This window comes from Dendropsophus ebraccatus, chromosome 8, assembly GCF_027789765.1.
Source record: "Dendropsophus ebraccatus isolate aDenEbr1 chromosome 8, aDenEbr1.pat, whole genome shotgun sequence".
Taxonomy (NCBI): domain Eukaryota; kingdom Metazoa; phylum Chordata; class Amphibia; order Anura; family Hylidae; genus Dendropsophus; species Dendropsophus ebraccatus.
The window spans coordinates 100,305,885-100,328,126 of NC_091461.1; the positions used below are offsets into that span (position 1 = coordinate 100,305,885).

At 42.4% G+C, this 22,242-nt stretch overlaps 1 protein-coding gene and 1 long non-coding RNA gene across 4 annotated transcripts in view; one reads left to right on the forward strand and one right to left on the reverse strand.

The window, feature by feature from the left end:
- The window catches only part of RNF220 (ring finger protein 220), a 167,388-nt gene that overhangs the window by 115,667 nt on the left and 29,479 nt on the right, over positions 1-22,242 (forward strand). For both annotated transcript variants that reach the window (XM_069981219.1, XM_069981217.1), the window contains exons 3-4: positions 8,975-9,020; positions 16,971-17,066. In XM_069981219.1, the coding sequence (XP_069837320.1) occupies positions 8,975-9,020; positions 16,971-17,066 (142 nt within the window). The remainder of the gene's footprint in view (positions 1-8,974; positions 9,021-16,970; positions 17,067-22,242) is intronic.
- LOC138799704 (uncharacterized) overlaps positions 16,322-22,242 on the reverse strand; it is a 7,223-nt gene continuing 1,302 nt past the window's right edge. For both annotated transcript variants that reach the window (XR_011364299.1, XR_011364300.1), the window contains exons 2-3: positions 16,929-17,085; positions 16,322-16,662 (exon numbers count right to left, since the gene is read on the reverse strand). This is a non-coding gene — a long non-coding RNA (uncharacterized lncRNA). The remainder of the gene's footprint in view (positions 16,663-16,928; positions 17,086-22,242) is intronic.

The following is a 22,242-nucleotide window of genomic DNA, read 5'->3' on the forward strand; positions in this document are numbered from 1 at the left end:
TATATACATTAACACATATAGGACGCTGCAGTTAGATTGATATCTGCAACATAGATACTATGTCTGAATATACCCGTAGACCATGTTCACATTACATGCAAGAAAATCCAAGGTAAAATCCATGGCGTGTTTTCGGCAAAGCTTATGTGCATGGAATCTGGAGCTGATGCTGAGAATCCTATCACAGATTTTAAAGTACAGTGTATGGTTGAAAAAAAGAGTAGTGACTTAAAACTCTGACATTATACGTTGTGATATTTACCCAGAGATTCCATGTGAGGGTTCACATGCGGCAGGTTTTGTTACAGCAATTTCTGATGAATATTTCTTTCAATATGACAGTTTCTGCCATGTGTGAATTCATCCTTTTTTGGCCAGTCCACTCTGATATTTATATTGCGCCCTTTTGCAGATCTGGTGCATGTCTGGTAAACAAGCACATTATTCTCCATCAGCGTGACATCTTCAGGGCCTGGAGTCAGGTCATTACAGAATCAGATGATAATTTGGATTCGTCCCGATTTCCTGGCCCGCTGAAGACGCGCTTGTCTTTATTAACACCTTGCAGGCAGCTCAGGATCCTGCATACTTATCATGTGATAACAAGGCAGCGAGCAGGCGGGCAGCCCTGCAGCAGAGGACAGGTGAGGTGACAGCTGTCACCCCGCTCTCCGCTCCAGGCAGATCAAGATGTGTTTGAACCTTGAGATCTGGAGCAGAGATCTTCCTCCATCTGGAGCTTTCTGCAGAAGAAGCCTCATTACACCTTCACTTTGCTGAGGCTTGGGCAGATTTTCAGTGCGACTTAACTTAATCCCTGTATAGGCCGCCCATAAACCCGGTAGATCAGGCCGGATAACTCCCTATATCCCGGCATCTTGTCTACTAAACCAACGCGCTTCAAGGCCGCAGCGGCTCCGGCAAGAGAATGGGAAACTTGTTCAGAACCTTATGTTCCATAAACACTTTACGGTTCCCAGGAAAACAATTTAGACCACAATCTCTTCACAAGAATTATTTGATCGGATTTGATACCAGAATCAATATTTTTTTTTTTTTGCTTGATTGATTTGAGGCGTCCGGTGAAATCGGCTGCACAAGTTTTATGGAAGTGTAGAAGAAAAGATGTAAACTAAAGACCTCGGCCGTTCATGAGTCACTGCAGAATATGATCATTATAAGGAACCTTATTACCACTTAGCACTCACTAATATATCCATAGGCCCTCATAGAGGTGCAAGGATAGGTGTAGTGCTGTTGTCTGCGCTGCTGTGACTAAGGGCCCTACTACACCAAAAGATTATCGCCGTACTTGGCGATAATCATTTGGTGTAATAGGCTGCGTTAAAAGGCAATGGTCAGCTGACCATCGTTGTCTTAAAACATGACCTATCAAAGCAACAATGATAGCGACGGTCTGTCGGCCATCGCACCGTGTATTAGGAGCAATGGCAGCAAACCGCCACCATCTTCAATGGGCCAGCCGGACGATCTAAGGATGATCCGGACAGCTCCTTCCACTGCTCCCCACTCAATGTCTGTGCATATAATAGCAGAGACAGGGAGTGGAGAACAAGGAGCAAGCAAGTGATGACCTGACAGGCATTCACTTGCTCCTTAATATTAGGCCGTGTAATACAGCCCTAAGACGGCTAAATAAGGGGGGAATATCATTATAATCCGGCAGTGCCACAGGAGCACCATACTGTGTCTCCCGCCTTTACATGTTCCAGGGGGTTATATGTAAATAATATTTAAGGCCTGTGCTCACAGCAGAGCGGGGGAGGCGGATTTATTCGTGTTTCCGTGTTGCCATCATTTAGCGAGCACAGCAGAGGCCGTTGATACATTGACATAATAAGGCCCGGCATGAAACAAATAATCTTATAGCCTTTTATTAGCCATTTGTGTCTCCTGATAAATAGCCTCCTGCACGTGTAACGGCCGCATTGTATCAGCTGCAGCGATCTCCCGCTAACACGACGTGTAAAAACAAATTGCTTTAACATCATTTGCGCCAGTTATGGATTGAAATGGCAGCGGCGCCTGACGTTAAGTGGATTCTTCAATTTTCTATGTTTTTTTTTATTATTATGTTATAATTGAATTATATGAATCTGAACACAGGCGGCTCTAAAAAAAAGAAAAAAAAAAAAAAAAAAAGGCATTCGATATAAAATGCCACAGAGATCTGTCACAGGCGGACAACGGGGAGCGCCCACGCTTTGGCGCCAGTCGTTACTACTGTGGAAACATGTAATCATAAAACAGATAAAGGATGAAAGTAACATCAATGGGGGGGGGGGGGGCACATGTGGGGGTCTTTGGTAGCATCAAACAATAAAGGCGTTCTTTTCTTTTCCCTATTTCTTCACCAATTCAAAAGCCTCCCTACCCCTCATGAGCCACTAGGAGGTGATAAACCCGACATCTTTGGTGGTGAGATTGTGCCTGGTATACTGCTCAGGTATTTCTTTTAAAGTGGTTTGCAAAAAAACATATACCTGCTGCAGAAACAACCTCATTAACAAGTAAGGGATGGATTTTCAGTCGCAGAAATTTTTTTTTCTATTGGTTGTGTGTGAATACACCCTATGGTTGTTAAGTGTCAGTCTTTACTGCAGTTCTTGCATTCTGTTAATGAAGCAGGCAGTATAGGATGAACAGAGTGTACAGGTACTGTTGCAAAAGGTTGTCAGGACACGATGGGGGTTATGGTTTAGAGCATCATCTTAGGGTACACTATACATCTTTAGATACTTTTGTCTTTCAATGGCTTCAAGTGTGCAAGATTTGGGGGTGCAAGGTATTTTAAGCCACGCCCTGTTATTGGACATGGTATAGTAATAATATAATGTGGTGAAGGTTGCAGAATACGTCCACAGACTCTTTAGGTGGCCCCTATGTTGTATAGTCTGTGGCCCCTCATGGAATGCCTCCCTATAAATCACGTAGACCAATGGATTGTGTTCGCAGGTGCTGTCAGGGCAGGGACGGAGCAGAAATTTATGATGAGAGGCGTCTGTTTATTATCTAGGCCTGGCGTGAATTCATCCTGTGATATGTGTCCCTCTCATTGCCTCTGCCTTATCAATCACACAGGAAAGAACCTGCTCTATGTCACCGGGAGGAAGATGAAGAGCATGGGCCCGACATGAGCGCACTCACAGCTACACTATATGTCTGCGCTATATAGATTCCTCAAATCAATACAGTAGCCTGAACATCAATCAGGGGGGATTCACACAGCTTTCCTAGAGTCCAGAAAGGTAAATGTTATGTATCAATATGGAACGGCTGATATATAATAATAGAAGCTTAAAGGGCACTTTCACCCAGGACAGGTACACCGAGTATATATGCAGCATATCCCATATATGGACTCTACTAGTGATCCAGCTTTCCCGAATACAGATGTGTCCCTCTGGTTGCTGGGATCCAGTGGTTTTGCAGCTGTGCTTTGTTCACTCTCCTTTTTAATTCTTTGGGCAGATGTTAATTACAGGTAAAAACAGCAGAGATTAAAATGGCAGAAAAGGGAAGTCGTCTCCTCTAATAAACTGGTGGCTAATTTCCCAAACAGATTAAAACAAACGCTAAGTTATGGAGAAAAGAGGACCAGCGGTGATTATTATATTTTATTAGGACGCCGGGCAGCATTTTTTTTATTTTCACAGGATAACTGGGTGTAAATCATCTTAATTAAACGTGCGGTGCCAGGCGCGGGCATCATACGTGCTAACTCATTTCCTGTGCACATGTTATAATTTAAACCGCATGTATCGCTGGGGCGTGGAGCCGGGCGCAGGACGGGCTATTACTATGTAAATGGGTCATTATCTGTGGGTACAGCCCGAGGACATGATGAACGGGGGGCTCGAGCACTTGGTCGCTGTTTGGAAGCACAACGATTTTTGTCCTGCAGGATTAGAACCAAAAACTAAGCTTGAAGATCAAATTTTCTGTACCTGCTGTACAGTCTATTGTTTTAGGTTATCAGCCATTGGGTGGGGGGGGCACTGATATCAGAATCCTCCGTTATTACTGCACTGATAGATGATGGTGGTCATAACCCACAGCTTTAGCTACTAAGCAGAGAAGATGCTGGGAGTGATGGCTACAAACAACATCAATTATCATTCTCACCCGTAACAACCAATCACATCACTGCTGTGACCCTCGCACAATAACAATAAGGACATGTTTACACAGCCGCTTTCTCGCTTAAAAAGAATGACATGAATTCACTGGTTTTAAGGCAATTTTCAACATCAGGTGCAGATTTTAAGCTGTCTGAGTGGAGAGCATCCACGCAACATTTTTAATTTTTATTTTTTTTTTAGCGTTTGAACATTCAACATTGTGGTAAAAACAGCGCAGTGCAGCGCATCAGGCTGTTTTCCATCTAAATCAATAGAAGGCAGAAAAGATGGAAGGAGATATGCCGAAAAGGTGCAGAGTTTGGGACCAGATCTGCTGGGATTCTTTTGGCGTCATACAGGTTACATCTGACTAGCTGATATAGATGACGTCTTTATAAGATGTCTGATCATCAGTAAAGACTTCTATATGATATAAAAGTTTATAGACAAGAATTTGCGTTTCTCAGAGCTCACAGAAATAATCTGCATTTTATGGAAAGACGTAATTCTTCCATGTGATTACCGTATTGTTACATCCCGTTGTTGTACCTTTCTAATGACTTCATTCATTATTTTAGATTAGACGGATCAGACAGATCGCTGTGTCGCTGAGCAATAACAGACGAGCGTCTGATGTACCGCAGACCCTCCAACTAATGACAGTGATTTGCATAACGCTTGACATAATCATAACAATAAAAGCAACATCGTAGTCATAATGTGACTATAAACTTGAATAAAATTTACAGCTGTGAGCGGCTTGAAGAGCAGGTGCACTCCTGCAGATTATCACGGCTGAGCCACAGAGCTAGCACTCTTATCCATTTTCTTTTTACTCTACTCTTCTTTTTATCTTACTACACAATAGCTGGGTAAAATCATTTTATAATTTAATCGTTGTAAACTATATTATAGGAAAAAACATATATACAAAGTTTTTGTACTGTGATACAATTTGTTCCAAATCCCTTAAAGCATTTGAAATAATAATCTTTACGCTATAATATTTCTAATAATTCAACTCCAGTTGGAACAAACAGAAAACAAAGATTTCATAAATGTAGTTAATGCTGCAGTCTTGACTCCTCCCTTTTGTTGCAGCATCTTGCTTTTCATTGAAGCCCCTCCCCCTTGGCGAGGCCCCTCCTCTAAGCTTATGTGCTGCAGTGCCCTGTGTTCTCTTTGCCAATGGATTAGTTGCTTGTAGATGATAATTCTGTCCTTATCCTTGCATGCGCTGACATTCTGTTAAGCTTGTGCTTATGCTCAGCAGACAATCATAACAAGCAGACCTGCAGTGTAAAGCAGAGGAATGACTGATCCTCTGATGCAGTGATCTTCAACCTGTGGCTCTCCATCTGTTGGAAAACTACAACTTACAGCATAACATGACAGCCCTCATCTAAGAGATCATGGGGGGAGTTGTAGGTTTGCGAAAGCTGCAGAACCACAGTTTCAGTTGAGCTCAATCCTCCCATTTGGCCTACATGATTTCACAGCTCAGACAAGTATGCATGTGCTGTGAACAGGGCATGCTGGGAGTAGCAGTTTTGTAACAGATGGACAACCAATTGGCAATCACTGTTTTAATAAGATTGTTCGGTTACATCCATCTCTTCCAATTCCTACAAACACATGCATGCTCAGCTCAGGCAAGTCTGCATGTGTTCTGGACAGGGAGAGGAGGTAAGCTGCTGCATACTCCACCCAAAATCTACCAAAGAAGAATAGTCAGGATGCCGCATGTGCTTTAGCTAGTTGGCAGATCAGGATCGGGCGACATTTATGGGTACGGCCAGCTTACAGTACAGCTAAACTGGAGTTAAAATGTCAAATGACAAAAGGACAGTACAAGGAGAGAAGATTATATAGTACAGCAGCCACTGAGACACAGGATATACATTGCATCCTAAAGTTCCTAACAAGTATCTGAACCTGGCATCAGATAAACCCGACAAGGATTGTTAATTCTGCTAAAAAGACCCCCACCCTCCACTCCTCATTCAGCACACCCAGCCATCTGCCAAATCAAGGAGCATTAAAGAGAACCAAATTCAATTTCTCCCTACACTCCTGCCCCCCCCCCCCCCCCCCCCCCATAACGCCGCTGTTCATAATCCGGGACGAAAGTGCCCTCGACAAAGTGAACATGACAGCGACATTGTCTCTTCTGTCACATCTCATGTGCTGATCTCCTAAAAAGTCTCATAAAAATGTATTTGTGTTGGTGCCGAGAGCCGGAGGAGGCGGCGGTGCGTTCTAGAGTGTGGCTATGTGTGTATGCGCCAGAGCCCATGGATATTAATACAGACTAGATCTGATTTCATATGTCTTGTTCTATTGTAAGCATCTGTTTAGCGAGCGTCGTCTAATGCTCGCTGCCTGCTGCTTGCTCATCCCTGGCTCCTGACGACAGGCTCGCATACAAATCCTGTTATTAAATACAACCCCCCCTCTCCCCTGCCTCATCCATTAGAGCCAGGGGGCTACAAGAAACATGTGTCGGACCAGGGGCAACATGCTGCCCGCTCTAAATGCTCCTACCAACCATCACATCTTCTCAAACATATTTCAAGATCCTTCGGAGCTCCAGGTGCTTTGTGACCTGACAAATTGAATCAGGAAAAAATAATTTATTTCCGCTGCTGTTCACAGCGTGTTAGACGGAGAATTTACATCAGAAAGATTACTTTAATAAGCAAAAAAATTACAGCTCAATCTTGTTTGGGGACGTCGGCTTCAATGTATAATTGTTTCTAATGTAACCTGTCTTAAGGGGGAATCTGTGTTATTAGATTTCAGGCGTATTGCTCTGGGAATAATGCTGGTTGGGGAAGCAGGGGAGTTTACTGATAGACGCCCATACAAAACTAGCCAATATTAATGCCCCCTTTCCAATAATAACAGCCTTTGTGGATAGTAATAAAGCCCACCCTGTAAAAGATGCTATGCTTTCTGTAGCCAGATATGTCTCCTTTAGACAGAAAGGCCCCATGTAGCCAGGTATTCCCCCAGTAGCTAAGCATGGCCCTTGTAGCCAGGCATGCCCCCTTCAGCCATGTTTGACACAACCAATTATGCCCGCTGCAGCCATATATGCCCATTGTTTCTAGGTATGCCCCTTGCAGCCAGATATGTCCCATAGAGCCAGATAATAATTTTGCAGCAGGATATGTCCCCTGCAGCCAGATGTTTACCTAGCCATGTATGTCCCCTGAAACAGGTATGGCCTGTGGAGTCAGATATGCCATCTGCCATCTCTAGATGGATCTTCCACTTTCTGCTACGTTTGACCACTGCAGTCACTTATGTCTCTTAATGCCAGGTATGTCCCCTGCAGCCAGATCTACCCCTAGCTAGGTATGTCCACTGCAGCTGAATATGCCCCTAGCTAGGCATGTCCACTGCAGCCGAATATGCCCCTAGCTAGGTATGCTCCCAAGATTGCAATCCCCCCCCCCCCCCGTAGCTGAATATGCCTCTTGCAGACAGGTATGTCCCTTGGTGCTGGATATGCCCCTAGCCAGGTACAGTGTATGCCCCCTTGCAACCAGACATGTCCTTTTTCAGCCACATATGTCCCTTTGTAGCCAGGTACCTCCCCTTTGTAATCACCTGCATACCACAGGTTGAGAAACATTGATCTAGAAAAAAGTAGCTACAGTATGTTCGAAATTTTCACCAAGTCGAATCAAAGCTCTTCCACATTAAAGATATTTGTCAAAAATCATCATGAATGGCCAATGAGCGGTTGTAATGGTCAATATGGAGTAAAACCGTGTATGGCTAGTTGTGTGAAATGATCGGTCATCAGATGATTGGCGGTGCAGTTGTTGTCACTTCTCTGCCTACTTTAAAGGGATTTTACACTGAAGCGAAGCTGCTAAATCTTATACATTTTAAGAATTGCAAATGTACTGTTTTAGGCTATGTTTACACTACGTAAAACTACGGCCGTTGTTCTCGCCACAGAACTACGGCCGTAGTTTTGCGGTGTGTGACATAGCTTTATGTTGAATGGGATCCCGGTCGGAGCGTACACACATCGTATGCGCTCCGGCCGGGATCCAATGCGGCGCCGGAACAAAACTGACATGGCTGCTTGCTTCACTGTGGGCTATGGGAAGCTCTGATGGGGGGGCACGCTGATGCGGCCGCATCAGAGCTCCGCGGCCGTAAAGATCATCCGGCCGGTACTTAAGTACCGGCCACGATGATCCGGGCACAGACCGGCCGTTCCGTGACCCGGCCCGGGTCACGGAACGGCCGGTCTGATACAGTGTGTGAACATAGAAGTCTTAAGTTAAAAAAAAAAACAAAAAAAAAACTACAAAGCCTCTGCTGTTCTTCACTCCTTGGATCTGATCACTTCATGATTTCATGTACAGCGGAGCCCAATTGCCAATACTAACGGGACATATCTAAAAACGGCAGTTGAACTGAGAATATGCAACCCACTTTAGTGGACGCCCAAATTCAGGTCGTAACCAAGGGCAACAGGTTATTAAAAAGAAAACAGGCACTCTCCATTCCTTATACTCTATCCTGTGTGGTTTTACCATCCTAGAGAGCTTTTTAGATCTGTCTCTTTTCTTGCCAATTGCATAAATTATTAGAAAATGAGGAAGGAAAAGGTACAAGAAGGAGAATTATCTTCTATATGGAGATTCTCAACCCGCTCAGCAATAAAAATCCTGACTGAATTGTCTTTACTGAAGATTATTCACGTAATTTTATTATTCTGGGTTATGGCTAAAATGAGAAGCGCTCAGTATATGCATATACTGCTATAGGGATTTACTGATCTGTTTCTCTGTTCTTTTTATCTGCAGTAAGAACTCTGTACAGAAAGACGCCATGACACCGGGTACACCAAAGGTGAGTGCACCACCTGTCTGCACCCCCTCTTGAATCTGGATAAAGTAGTGAAACTTTGCCATGTCTCATCTAGTAATAAAATATATACTTTATCCCCTTCCTACCCTCATCCATAATCTGGCTAGACGGAGAGTTCCGATACATTCTGCATTTATATGTTTATAATTTTAAAAAACCTTGTCTAAAGCTGCATTAAAAAAAAAAATCAATAATTCTTATTAACGATAACTAAAATGTATCTAAAAGCAAGAGAATAAAAAGAAATGCTATCGCTTGTGATTGGGGTCTTTATATCTGCGGCCTGTCAGGGGTTAATCCCCTCTGGACTGGTATCTCCATCTTTCCCCGGTGATTTGTCAGTTTTTGCCAATCACCCCCCATTACAGGGAAGCGTTTGATTCATATCACTAAGCGGATCTGGGCACGAGAGCAGAAAGGATTAAGATAGTGTTAAGTCTAATTTACTTTTAGCGCAATTTCACAGGATATTGCCCCCTCTGACTGCTCAGATGAGAAAAAAGATAATTGTCTGAATCAAGATGAAAAGATGTAAGATTTAAAGGTGGCGACCATCTTGGTGGAAACAACACAACAAGAGGTCATTTTATAAAATAGAAGACTGTAAAATAATGCAGCTAAAACATTGCCCCATTCACGAGGAGTGTGCCACATAACATGCAACTAAGCTCTACTTCACATGGCTGTATTATACAGTCCATATTCACCATCTCTACAGTCTCAATTCATAATTATGCATTTCTCCCCCTCGAGCCTGAAATCAAAAAAATCAAAATAAAAAAATAGGACTTAGATCCCTTCACAAGTTTGCTGCCCTCGTCAGCTCACAGTGTGTCAACCGTGGAAAACCTAGAATCATAGTCCAAACACTGTGAAGCCACATATGGCTGTGTAAAGGAGGCCTTAAAGGTGTTTTCCAGTGCTGGGGAAAAAAAAAGGCCCAGTTGTGCATCAGTGCATTTTCAACAGATCCATGGGTTCACCCAGATCTCTAAGGTCCCCATCTTGACACAAATCCCTGTCAGCCAATTAGTGATTGAGGCAGGTCACCATTGCAGCCAGTGATTGGCAGAGCAGGCACTTCTATTGTGTCATATTAGAAGTCTGGAAATGCTGGTAAGCAGGGATCAGGAACCACTGGAACAGCAGCAGTGGAGGACAGGTATATATTTTTTTTTCTTTTGAGAAAACCCCTTTTTCGGATAATTCACATTTGTATGAGCTGAATTTTTGCTCCAAAAAGACTGTGTATGTGAAGCTGCAGATATATACATACTGAATATTTCTGAATAGTTGAGGGATTCGCCCCAGCTCTGTCCATCACATTTTCTGAACTAACATAATTTAGCAACCTTAGAGCTACTACGCTGTACACCCGGGGAATGCCCCTTAGCTACGTGTCTGATATCAGTAACAGAGAGAAGCCGAGCGCTCAGAGGAAGGACCTGCATCCCAGCAGGGAACCATTTTAGTTGACAAACAGTCTCATCTGTTGTGTGAGTGAGAATTAAATAGGGCCGACATGTTGTTCCAAGTAGAAAGGGCCCAGCTGAGCCTCACAGGCCTTTCCCTCACCCTCCCTTATCGGCCGAAAAACGCTAAGTTCAAGAATCCATCATGAAAAGTGAATCCCTGTGGATAGACGCTTTCATTGGGCATCAGAAGAGGCTTTGAAGCTCCTCAGTCTGGAGTATTGAGCCATTTCCAAACTTTCTTATTTACATGGAGTAAAGTCTTTGTTTAAAGTGGCTTCATGCTGTTCTCTTCTGACATCCTCTGATGTTTTCTGTCGGCCTCCATGTCTCTCTTTATCCAACTTTGACTAAACAAGACACCGAAGAAAATCCGAGAGGTGATACAAGCAAGCAGCACAGAAAAAAGACGCATCTCTTTCCACTAACCTATTGTCTGTGCCGCTCAGTCAACAATTGTAACGCAAAAACATAGGAATAGGTCATAATTAACCTCATGGAGGCCAAAACCATTTGCATTTTGGCCTTCTCTGATATGTATTTTTCTATCATTTTATCTATATAGGAAAGCTTAGCAGGCTACACTTTTATACAGACAGTTGGCTACTACATAAAGAAGAACATTCTTTGCAACAATAGGACCAATGAATGATGTGTGTATTGTAGCCTATATAAGGGAAGATTCATGAGCGATGTTAAAGGGTTATCCAGCGCTACAAAAACATGGCCACTTTCCCCCTACTGTTGTCTCCAGATTGGGCGGGGTTCTGAAACTCAATTCTATTGAAGTAAATTGAGCTTAATTGCAAACCACACCTGAACTGGAGACAACAGTAGGGGAAAAGTGGCCATGTTTTTGTAGCGCTGGATAACCCCTTTAACGGATCCTCAGGGTGGGTTATACAGTGTGGTCTTTTGAGGTCAAGGGAAAAAGCATCAGAAAAGCACATGTATATGATTGATATATCTGATGTTATATCTGATTCTAGAAAAGCTGGCTGACACTCTATTACCGCAATTACAGCTTCTCCAAGCTTTAAACCCAACATCTTATAGTATAATTCATTATAATATATAATGAATGGTCTAGTTATAGAAGAACTCCAGGCTAGGGTGATTTTTTTGTCAAAGTGCTGGGGAAGACGAAGTAGTAACATGCTCCCACCTCCCCCTCTCCAGCGCTGGTGCCGGTATCCTGCAGCTCCAGTCCCCCGGTCTCGGCCTCCTGTGGTCTGAGTGGGGACCTGGGAACCAGCTACGGCCGCTGAATGGCTGAGCGGGCCTAACACATCCTAGGTCCCCACTCAGACCCATAGGTGGCCGAGACTGGAGCTGTGGGATACTGTCACCAGCGATGGATTAGGGGAGGTGAAAGCATGTTACTTCATTCATCCTCCCCAGCACTCTGCCAAAAATCATCCTGCCCGGAGTTCTCCTTTAAGTGTTCTTCAACCTCTGTCTCTCAAGCTGCAGCAAAACTACAACTCCATGATGCCCTTTGCCAAAGTTACGCATTTTACAACATTGCAGGTTTGCACCAGGGCATGATGGGAGTTGTAATTTTGCAGTCACAAGTTGCTATTTTACAGCTGATTTTACTGCATAGAATATCCACATATTGACTGAAGAGTAGACCCTGTCCCTCCCCCCAGTCTGCAATGCTGGGAAACTGCACCCCAGAGGCACCGCAGATATGGAGTGTGACTTTACTGTCTGTAAAAAATAATATATGTATAAAAATAAAAACTGGAACAATGTTTGCTGCCAAATACAAACTCTCCCAAAAGAATCAACGAAAGCCCATAAAATAAAGAGGAAATATGAAAATAACAAGTTTCGCCTTAAAAAGATCCCCGATTCATTTTTTTTTTGTTTTCTCTAAATAAAAAAAAAGATGGAAACTGCTTTTTTTTTTCTTTCAACAAGATGATTGTAGGGAACTGGTTTTGATGGCACATAGTGTCCTATCCTTCTTTTCTCAAACTTACTTGACCCATTTTGTAGGGATCATTTTGCAGCCATCACATGTTCAAGCAATGTCCAGGTACAGTGGAGTCAAATACGAGGCATTCTATATGTCCTCCTGGAACGGGAGAGAAATAAGCTGAATGACAAATACCCACGGTAGGTTGAATCTGAAATAGATTGCTGGCATTTTGCACCAGGCCCCAATCTTTTGTTTCACCAGGTAATGTTATAATCTATTACACTGGCAGAGTTTTTGCTTTTTGGTTGCAGCCGCCTTTCTCTGTCTTCCATCTTGATGTCATACCCCTTTATCCCCACCGTGCCCATACTTATTGTATGGTCAGTGGGGCTTCAAATACTGGGACCCATAGCGATAACAACCTCCATTTACTGTATAAAGGACTATCGGAGATGGTGTGGCACTGTACCACCTGTTATGGAAATATCACCAATGTTTATAAATATAATCCCACAGATTGCCATCATGCATCAGCACATGGGCATCAATTTGTCTTACCAAAGGGGTGTTTTAACTTTGCTGTTTCATTAAGAATACTGCAGAGAACTGCAGAATAAAGCCCCTTAATGACCGCCACAATAGACATACTGCTCACCATTAAGGGGTTAAGACTTTCCATACGTGTAGCTTTGATGACAATTTGCAAAGTTGTGCAGATAAGAAGTTCTCCTGGGTAAATCATTATTTTACCCGCAATCCTCTTTCATATTCCTTTCGAGTTACCGTACGAGAGAGAAAACATAGAGGAAGCCAAATAAATATATATAAAGCAAATAAAATCCCCCATCTGTGTCCTGACATCACTTATCACTCACCGCGAACATCTCCTCAATGATCACAGCTATTAGTATCACTGTAAATGCTTCCAACAGCGAGTGGCGAGGAAGACGGGCAGAAAATGTCAGCGCATCACTCCTGTGTTAAGTGATAAGCACCTATTTAGATAGGAGTTAAAGCCCAAACCTCCGCACAGGAAACACTTTGTGCTTGAGTAAAAACAAGCGGATCGCTGTATAAAAACAGAGCTATTTGTTGTAGTGACAGGCGACGCTGATGGATGGGGAAAGGATGTGCTCTTACCGTGCTGGAGCTATAAGGACCCAAATCTCATTGCCTAATGGTGTAAAATGACGGCCCCGCTTTTATCTTAAAGCTGCATTTCAACACGGAGAGAAAATTACAATGCTGGGCAGAACAGTCATCAATATAAAGGAAGAGGGCTACAGGGAGTATTAGTAGTAATATTCTTCTCCATAGGGGGCAGTATTCTAGTAGTTATATTCTTGTGTATAGGAGGAGTATTATAGTAGTTAGAATCTTGTATATAGGAGCAGTATTATAGTAGATATATTCTTGTATATAGGAACAGTATTATAGTAGTTATATTCTTGTATATAGGAGCAGTATTATAGTAGTTATATTCTTGTATATAGGAACAGTATTATAGTAGTTATATTCTTGTATATAGGAGGCATTATTATAGTAGTTATATTCTTGTATATAGGAGCAGTATTATAGTAGTTATATTCTTGTATATAGGAACAGTATTATAGTAGTTATATTCTTGTATATAGGGGGCAGTATTATAGTAGTTATATTCTTGTATATAGGGGACAGTATTATAGTAGTTAGAATCTTGTACATAGGGGGCAGAATACAATGTGTATTACTCAGCAGAGGAAGCACAGGAGAAGGCTCTCTTCTACAAGTCTTTACCATGTCATTTAGAAATGGTTATTGCCCCCACAGAGTTACCATCAGTAAAGGAACCCTTTTCCTGCAAATAATCCTTTATATACACTGACATCCTGGCTTCTTGCACAGTTGAATGTTAGGTGTAAATTGAGTGTCACTTGTCCACTGATAGCAGCTGAACAGCCTTTGCTGCCAGGATTAGAAGTGAGGAGGTGAGGAAAGTGCCCCGCTCGCACTAAATTTATAGCCGTGTTGCCATTAAGGGAAAAATTAGCCGATGGCGGCTATCATATTAAAGGGTGAGAAAGCCGTGAATTACTTTTTTTAAGATCTTATTGCTTACAATGATAATTTTACCTTACAAAAGGCCATTTTTAATGAGTGATACAGAAGAGGAGCAGTGATTTACTACTGACTTTTCTTCTCTTCCGTCTTTCATTTTTTTCCACTAAAACACATTTATTCTATTCTATATTAAATTAAAACACAAATTAAATGCTGTGTTTTACATATAGCATGTGCTTCAGGGGGGACGTTCAGTGGGGGCTGCTGAACCTGCCAACTTACCACAATTAGGGTGTCTGCCATTGCAGGGGTTGCTACACAAGTTTCCTAAACTGCTCTAAAACAGGACAGTGGACCATGTAATACTAGCATGCTGTTCAGAACATATAATTTAATCATTAAGGGTCCTTTTACACAGAAAGATTATCTGACAGATTATCTGCCAAAGATTTAAAGCCAAAGCCAGGAATGGATTTGTAAAAAGGGGAAATCTCAGGCTTTCCTATATGACCTGATCTCTGTTTATAGTCTGTTTCTGGCTTTGGCTTCAAATCTTTGGCAGATACTCTGTCAGATAATCTTTCTGTGTAAATGGACCCTAAGGCAAATTCAATAAAACTGTCTACCTCCCCAAGTTGTGGATGTTCAGATGTTGCAACACTTCTGTGTGGTGGACATGATGGGAATCATAGTATTGCAAATGCTTGAGAGCTGCAGGATGGAGATCATTGGACAACAGTCTGAGGACATCCTAGATTTTTTAAAGGGTTTTAGGATGGTTGATGGATTTAATGCACTTGTTTTATCTTGTGGCAATTTTTTCACAATTGTTCGATTCAAGTCAAATTTCATCTGATAGCCACATCCCCACATAGTCACATCCCCTTATGTGACATGGCGGAGAAGATGGTCAGTTACGGTACATAACTGTTGTGTTGCTCAGGAGGTGTGCTATTTTTTGGTGCAAACTGTGCCAAAAATATACTGCATCTGTAATAGTAAATCTGTAAAAGTAAAAAATGGGGCAAAACCTTCTTAGGTTGTGATAGTGAACTAGGCATTGATAAAGACTAGACCTAAAGGGGTTACATGATATATTGCAGGGGTTTGTCCAGGCTTAGAAAAACATGTCTACTTTTTCCCCAGAAACAGCACCATTCTTGTTCTCAGTTTTGGCATGGGTTTTGCAGCTCAGTTCTATTGAAGTGATTGGAACTAAACCGCAACACCACACACAACCTGAGGACAGGGGTTATGCTGTTTTTGCAAGAAAGTAGCTGGGCTTTTTCTAATACTGGATAACCCCTTTAAAATTGATGGATTATCCTCTTAATAGACTACATTTCAGATCAGTGTTTATACCTGGCACACTGTTTATTGGTGCTTATCCTTGCATGTTCCATAGTTTTAGTAGCAGTTGTGCAAGGACTGCAATGTTGTCCTGCTCATCTCACCATATGACACAGGCAGGAAGTACTGCTTGCACAAGTGCCATTGCCATTTTAATCATGTTAGGCAAGGGTGCCAAGCGTGGGACATGTGTCGATCTAATATTTGGCCTTAAATATCATAGGGTAGGACAACTTTTTTTTACATACTTTAAAAGCATTATGAGAATACTGAGTGCTCCCCCTCCCCCCTCTAACACCTGACTTTTCGACCAATCTGCATAACACGTTTCATCTGATGACTGTAGCACAAATGAAGTAAATTTTTCGGGGCCAGGCTGAGATGAGTGTGACTTGGCATGAATTGCACCATACTTAACATGCGAGCTGGATATTTACAATTGAAGTGCTTTCCACACAATTTAGAAATAGACAGTTTATTAATCTAAACTGCAAGCACATGTAGAAGAGACCTGGAGATTGACATCTCCGGGATTAGTTTAGCCCTGTTTTTTTCCAGAGGTCATCTCCATGGTGCTCGAGAAGAATGCTGAATAAATGGCTCCGGCGCTCTTCCCAGGGCTGAGCTCAACATTGAATACATAACATTTCACTTTTGGCCTCCTGGACTATTTTTCACCAAACAATATTGCAATATGGTTGCTTAGAATTTATTTTTACTTTGTTGCTGTGGGTTTTTTTTTCTCCACCTCCTGCAGTACTTTCTACACCTTCCATTTTAGTTATGATAAAACCCTGTGGAAAAGGCTGGGAGGAGAGTTTAATCTGTGTGGGACCTGTAATTACAAGAATCCGGCCAGTTAATAGCATTCAAACTTACGATCAATGCTTTTTTATGGGTACGCTACATGAAAGATCACTTGGCTGCCTGCAACCCCATTGAGCCGGGAGATGCTGGCGGCGTTAACAAAGATGTTCAGTTTTGACAAATGATCAAACGGGCTTTGCTTTTGGCAGGTGTAAATGGCACAATAGAACGGAGGGCACACACAAAAATAGTACATAAAAGCTTTGGAATTTTCAGATTTCTTGCAATTCTTACCTGACCTTTTCATCCACCTCCCCCACCCTTGTCTCTTCGCAGTCTGTGTTGTTATCAGCTTCAATCAAGAGAGAAGGGGAATCGCCCACAGCTTCGCCTCACTCCACGGACGAGATTCACCACTCGGACAGATACCAGGTGCGCAGCTTTAGAACTACTGGGAAAAAAAGATGAAAAGTGCAAAATGAGACGTTAATTACTAAGCGGCGGCCATTGAAACCGCTAACACAGCGGGATGATATGGTCAGTTATTGATACAGCTGGAACTTTGCAGACCTTAAATCATCGCTGTCATGTTGGGGTTTTTTTCTATGGCGTTAGATTAGTTTTTCTATTATGTTATTACACAGCCTCAACTATGTGTATTGTGACAATAGGCCAATAGACAGGAGCTGTGGCAGCATCCCATCCTGACCAATTGCTAAATGGTTAAAAGGCTTTATTCACATCGTTCAAAAATAATAAAGATAGATGTTGTATAAAGACGTAGCCATACCCCTGCACCCCACACCCAGGATACCTGGAGGAAAAACACACACTTTAAAGATATTGTAATGATCCAATGATCTATCCACTGACTGAAGTTTCCTTCAGTAAATTAGTTACAGTGTATCCAACAGATGTCACCATAGAGCAGACACATCACAGCATATACAAAAGGCCACAGATTCCCTAATAAGAAGGTTAGCAAGAGCAACAGCTGGGCTGGTTAACAGGCTTATGACTTGATGCGTCATACACTTGTTTCGTGCAGTTTAACTATTTCTGTACTAACGCTGAAGAACAGTGAGTGCAGCTCTAGAGTATAATACGGGATGTAACTCGGGATCAGTAATGTATGTATACAGTGACCCCCAGCAGAACAGTGAGTGCAGCTCCGGAGTATAATACGGATGTAACTCGAGATCAGTAATGTAATGTATGTACACAGTGACCCCAGCAGCAGAATAGTGAGTGCAGCTCTGGAGTATAATACAGGATGTAACTCAGGATCAGTACAGAATAAGTAATGTAATGTATGTACACAGTTACCCCAGCAGCAGAATAGTGAGTGCAGCTCTGGGGTATAATACAGGAGCTAACTCAGCATCAGTACAGGATTAGTATTGTAATGTGTGTACACAGTGACCCCACCAGCAGAACAGTGAGTGCAGCTCTGGAGTATAATACAGCTTCTCATATATTAAAAGAAAAAAAAAGCATTAAAGAAATCCCCAGGATGTATGACGATAAGAATGTTCTCAGTATGGTCTTCTTAGCCTACATATTACTATGTAACTGAAGACTGAATATAGACCTGGAGAGAACCCATGTGTAGTGGCTGGGATCTGCCACAATAAACTTTGTGGAGGATTGCACTAGAGTTCAGTAGTGAAGGAATTGTTGTGGAAAAGCATTAAAAAAATGCTCAGAAAAACTTTATATAATATTATAATCCATAAAATAAATATATTCTCAGCGACTGATCCCTCCAGTTCCTAATATAGCTGTAACTCGACTCTATGAGGTCATCAAAGCTACAGGACACTGCCATGTCCTTGCTACTTCGGCCGCCCCTGTACAACAGTGAAGGCTTTTCATGTCTGCCATGTCTGAGTGAAGCTGTCAGGCTGGAGAGTGACTGTGTAAATTCAGCGTCACTGCTGGCACTTGGCAGATGGAAGTCGTCCAGCTCGCAGAGTGCAGCATTTTCTATGCAGCGTCTGTGACTGTGTCATTACAGCTGGACTGACATGTTTCTGTCCGAGAGCCATTAGTAGCGACAGCTCTGAGGATGTTACATTCTGCGGAGCTGACAACTGTGGAATTGCAATCCACTAAAAATAGAATAGCTGCAGACGGAGGAGATGAAAGCGGCCCTGCCTTTACACAGAATGTAAAATAGCTGCATTGCCTGGATACAGGAGGCTGGAGCCTGCGCTCCTCGAAAGCTTAGATTGTCATTGTGATTGGAAATTGGGGGAGATTCATCTTCCATTTCACAAAGAGGTAATTCTGGGATCACAAAGGCTGTGTCTCCCCATCAGAAGGAAACTCCAGCAATAAGTATTCTTTGAGGAATCCTTCAGACTGCATCATTGCCTCTTGCACAGTGTTGGATATGTTCACATGCTGCAGATCAGTAGGAGAGAACATGTAAAACAAATCAATGTATACACAATCAGATCAGATCTGCGGCATGTGAACATAGGGTACATTCACATGGGGCAGATTTTCTGCAGCACTGAGCATGGGATATGAAGAAATCCTATTCACAGATTGCAGAAAAAAATCTATGTGAAGTAGATATTTATATGGCCACTGTGACCAGAAAAACTTTAGATATGTCAGAGATATCAAAGTTTTTATTGGTTGGGGTCTGAGTGTTCATTCAAACCCTGACTGAGGGTAGCTTCACACGTACCGTATCACTGCATTTTTAACGCTGCGTTTTTATCGCGTTTTATCGTGAAAATCATGTGAAAATCAAAACGTGCATGTAAAAAACGCACCATAAACGCAGCGTTAAAAACGCAGCGATACGGTACGTGTGAAGGCACCCTGAGGGAGAATAATTGGTTTTGCACCTACTCTCCTGGCTTCATGTCACATGACCATGACTCTTTCCTAATTTGCATACCACACCAAAATCCATGGTGGCTGATCAAGACCAAAATCAGCTGGATGTGGCTAGAATTGCTGCATATAACTGTGTTCCAAACCTGACCCCAAATCCACAATCTGAGTGCCTGGATTAGCGGCATCCATTCCTGGGAAAGTGGGGAAGTTCCCAAGAACTGGATCCAGCTTTTCCAGCCACCCGGAGAGGAGCAGCACAGAATTCAAAGGCAGCCAGGTGACAAGTTGACCACCAAGCCTAGCGAACCGCTTCACATCATATATGACTGATATCAACTGTTCCTCTTATAACTCTCCAGCATTGATATAACCTCCAGAGACATTACATCCTATGTGACCGATATCAGCCGCCCTTCTTATTATGTTCCAGTACTGATATAACCTCCAGATATAGCATATGTGACTGATATCAGCTGCTCCTCTTATAATGCTCCAGCACTGATATAACCTCCAGAGACATTATTTAATATGGCTGATATCAGTGCCATCCATGCATGTGGGGATACATCCTGTGGAGCTGTGTATGACATTACTTGCAGGACAGTTGTGCTGTAGATGTCACTGTTGACACATCAGTCAGGGAGCGGGTGCAGCATCTGACATGGTGGACGTGGTGTCATCTCTGCCAGTAGGTGATTCATGAGATAAACCTGTGATGTCTCCTCACTTTTACCAGAATCAGGGACCCCAAGTTCCACAAGGGCCACCAACTCCACTAGGAACACCTGTAGACATTACCAGTGACAGCCTGTCAGACATCTGCTGCTGCTCTGCTGTGAGTAGCTGTGGTTTAGATACAGAAATTCAGCAGATAGGATCATATATCATAGGTTTAGATACAGCAGTTGAGCAGAGAGTAAGCAGATATGATGATAGACTTATGGTGTGTTTACACAGACAGATTTATCAGACAGATTTTTGAAGCCAAAGCCAGGAACAGACTACAAATAGAGAACAGGTCATAAAGGAAAGACTGAGATTTCTTCTCTTTTCAAATCCATTCCTGGCTTTGGCTTCAAAAATCTGTCTTCGCAAACACACCATGAGACACCACAGCTCAGCAGATGGTATCACACAATAGTACTAGCTACCTATGACTGAGCAGATAGTATCACACATGATAGAATTAGATACAGTAGGCAGTATCAAACGCCATACCCTACAACAAAATATAGGATTAGATACAAAGGTTTAGCAGATAGTGTTAGGGTCCCCGCTAGCTGCCGCCTCTATTACATGCTGCGGCAATGAGCTGGTGAGAGCCGGGAGGGCCACGGGGAGCTGCCCAGGTGATCGATTGATCGTCTGTGCAGCCCATAGCATATAGTAGCGGTCTGCTGATGCCGCTCCTGTTCCACGGAGTGACGGCAGCAGATCGCTGCTATATGAGTCGTTTGTCTCTTAACAGGTTGAAAGACAAACGATTACAACGATCAGCTGACGTCGTTCATGTCAGCTGATCGTTGTGTTCTATTACATCGGCCGATAATCGTTCTATGTAATAGGGCCTTAAGGGTCCATTTACACAGAAAGATTATCTAACAGATTATCTGCCAAAGATTTGAAGCCAAAGCCACGAGTGGTTTTGAAAAGAGGAGATATCTCAGGCTTTCCTTTATGACCTGATCTCTGTTTATAGGCTGTTTCTGGCTTTGGCTTCAAATCTTTGGCAGATAATCTGTCAGATAATCTTTCTGTGTAAAAGGGCCCTAAATGGACCCTAAGTAAACGATCGCAAACGAGATTGTTTATCGTTAACCTGAAATCATTCTCCGTATTGTGGTGCGTTTGCATGGAACGATTATTGTTTGAATTTTCGCAACAACGATTGCATTTGAACGATAATCATACGTGTAAACACAGTGAACTTTCAAGCGACGAGCGAGAAATCGATCATTTTGATCTTTCAACATGTTCTCAAATTATCGTTGGTCGTTCGCTAAAAATTTGCAGATTGCTCCGTGTAAACAGTCTTTCACATATTTATCATTTATTGTGAGATGGGCTTAAGCGATCTTAAAAACGATTTTTCTAGTGATTATTTTAACGATTTATTCATCTAAACGCTAATCGTTATATCAATTGGGTGAATTATCACTTTGTGTAATCGGACCATTACACAGACCGATAGTTGTTAGTCACAATCGTTACTATGATCGTTTACTCCATCTGATCCCAGCAAAACAATGATCAATTTGCAATTACACTGAACGATTAGTGAACAAATGTGGAATTACAGCGAACGAGTAGCAATGATTTTAGGTTCAACGATCAATCACACATGAACGATTTTTCAATCGTTGCCAGCTATTACAAAGGACGATCATCATTTAAATTCGAACGATATTACATTAATGTGCAAAAAATTGTTATAAGGTCCTTAGGCTTAGATACAGCAGCTTTGCAGACAGTATCATAGATCGAATGGTCAGATACACCAGTTCAGCAAACAACCTAGCACATGATAGTACTAGTTACAGTGGCTGACAGTATCAGGCATAATAGGATTAGATACAGCAACTCAGACAGTATCACACATTATATGATGAGATACATAGGTGTGTACACAGTATCGAACTTGATAAGCTTAGCTACAGTAGCTCTGAAGACTGCATCATGCGTGTCAGGATTAGATACAGCAGCTCAGCACACTGTATCACACGACAGGGTTAGATACAGCATCTCAGCACACTGT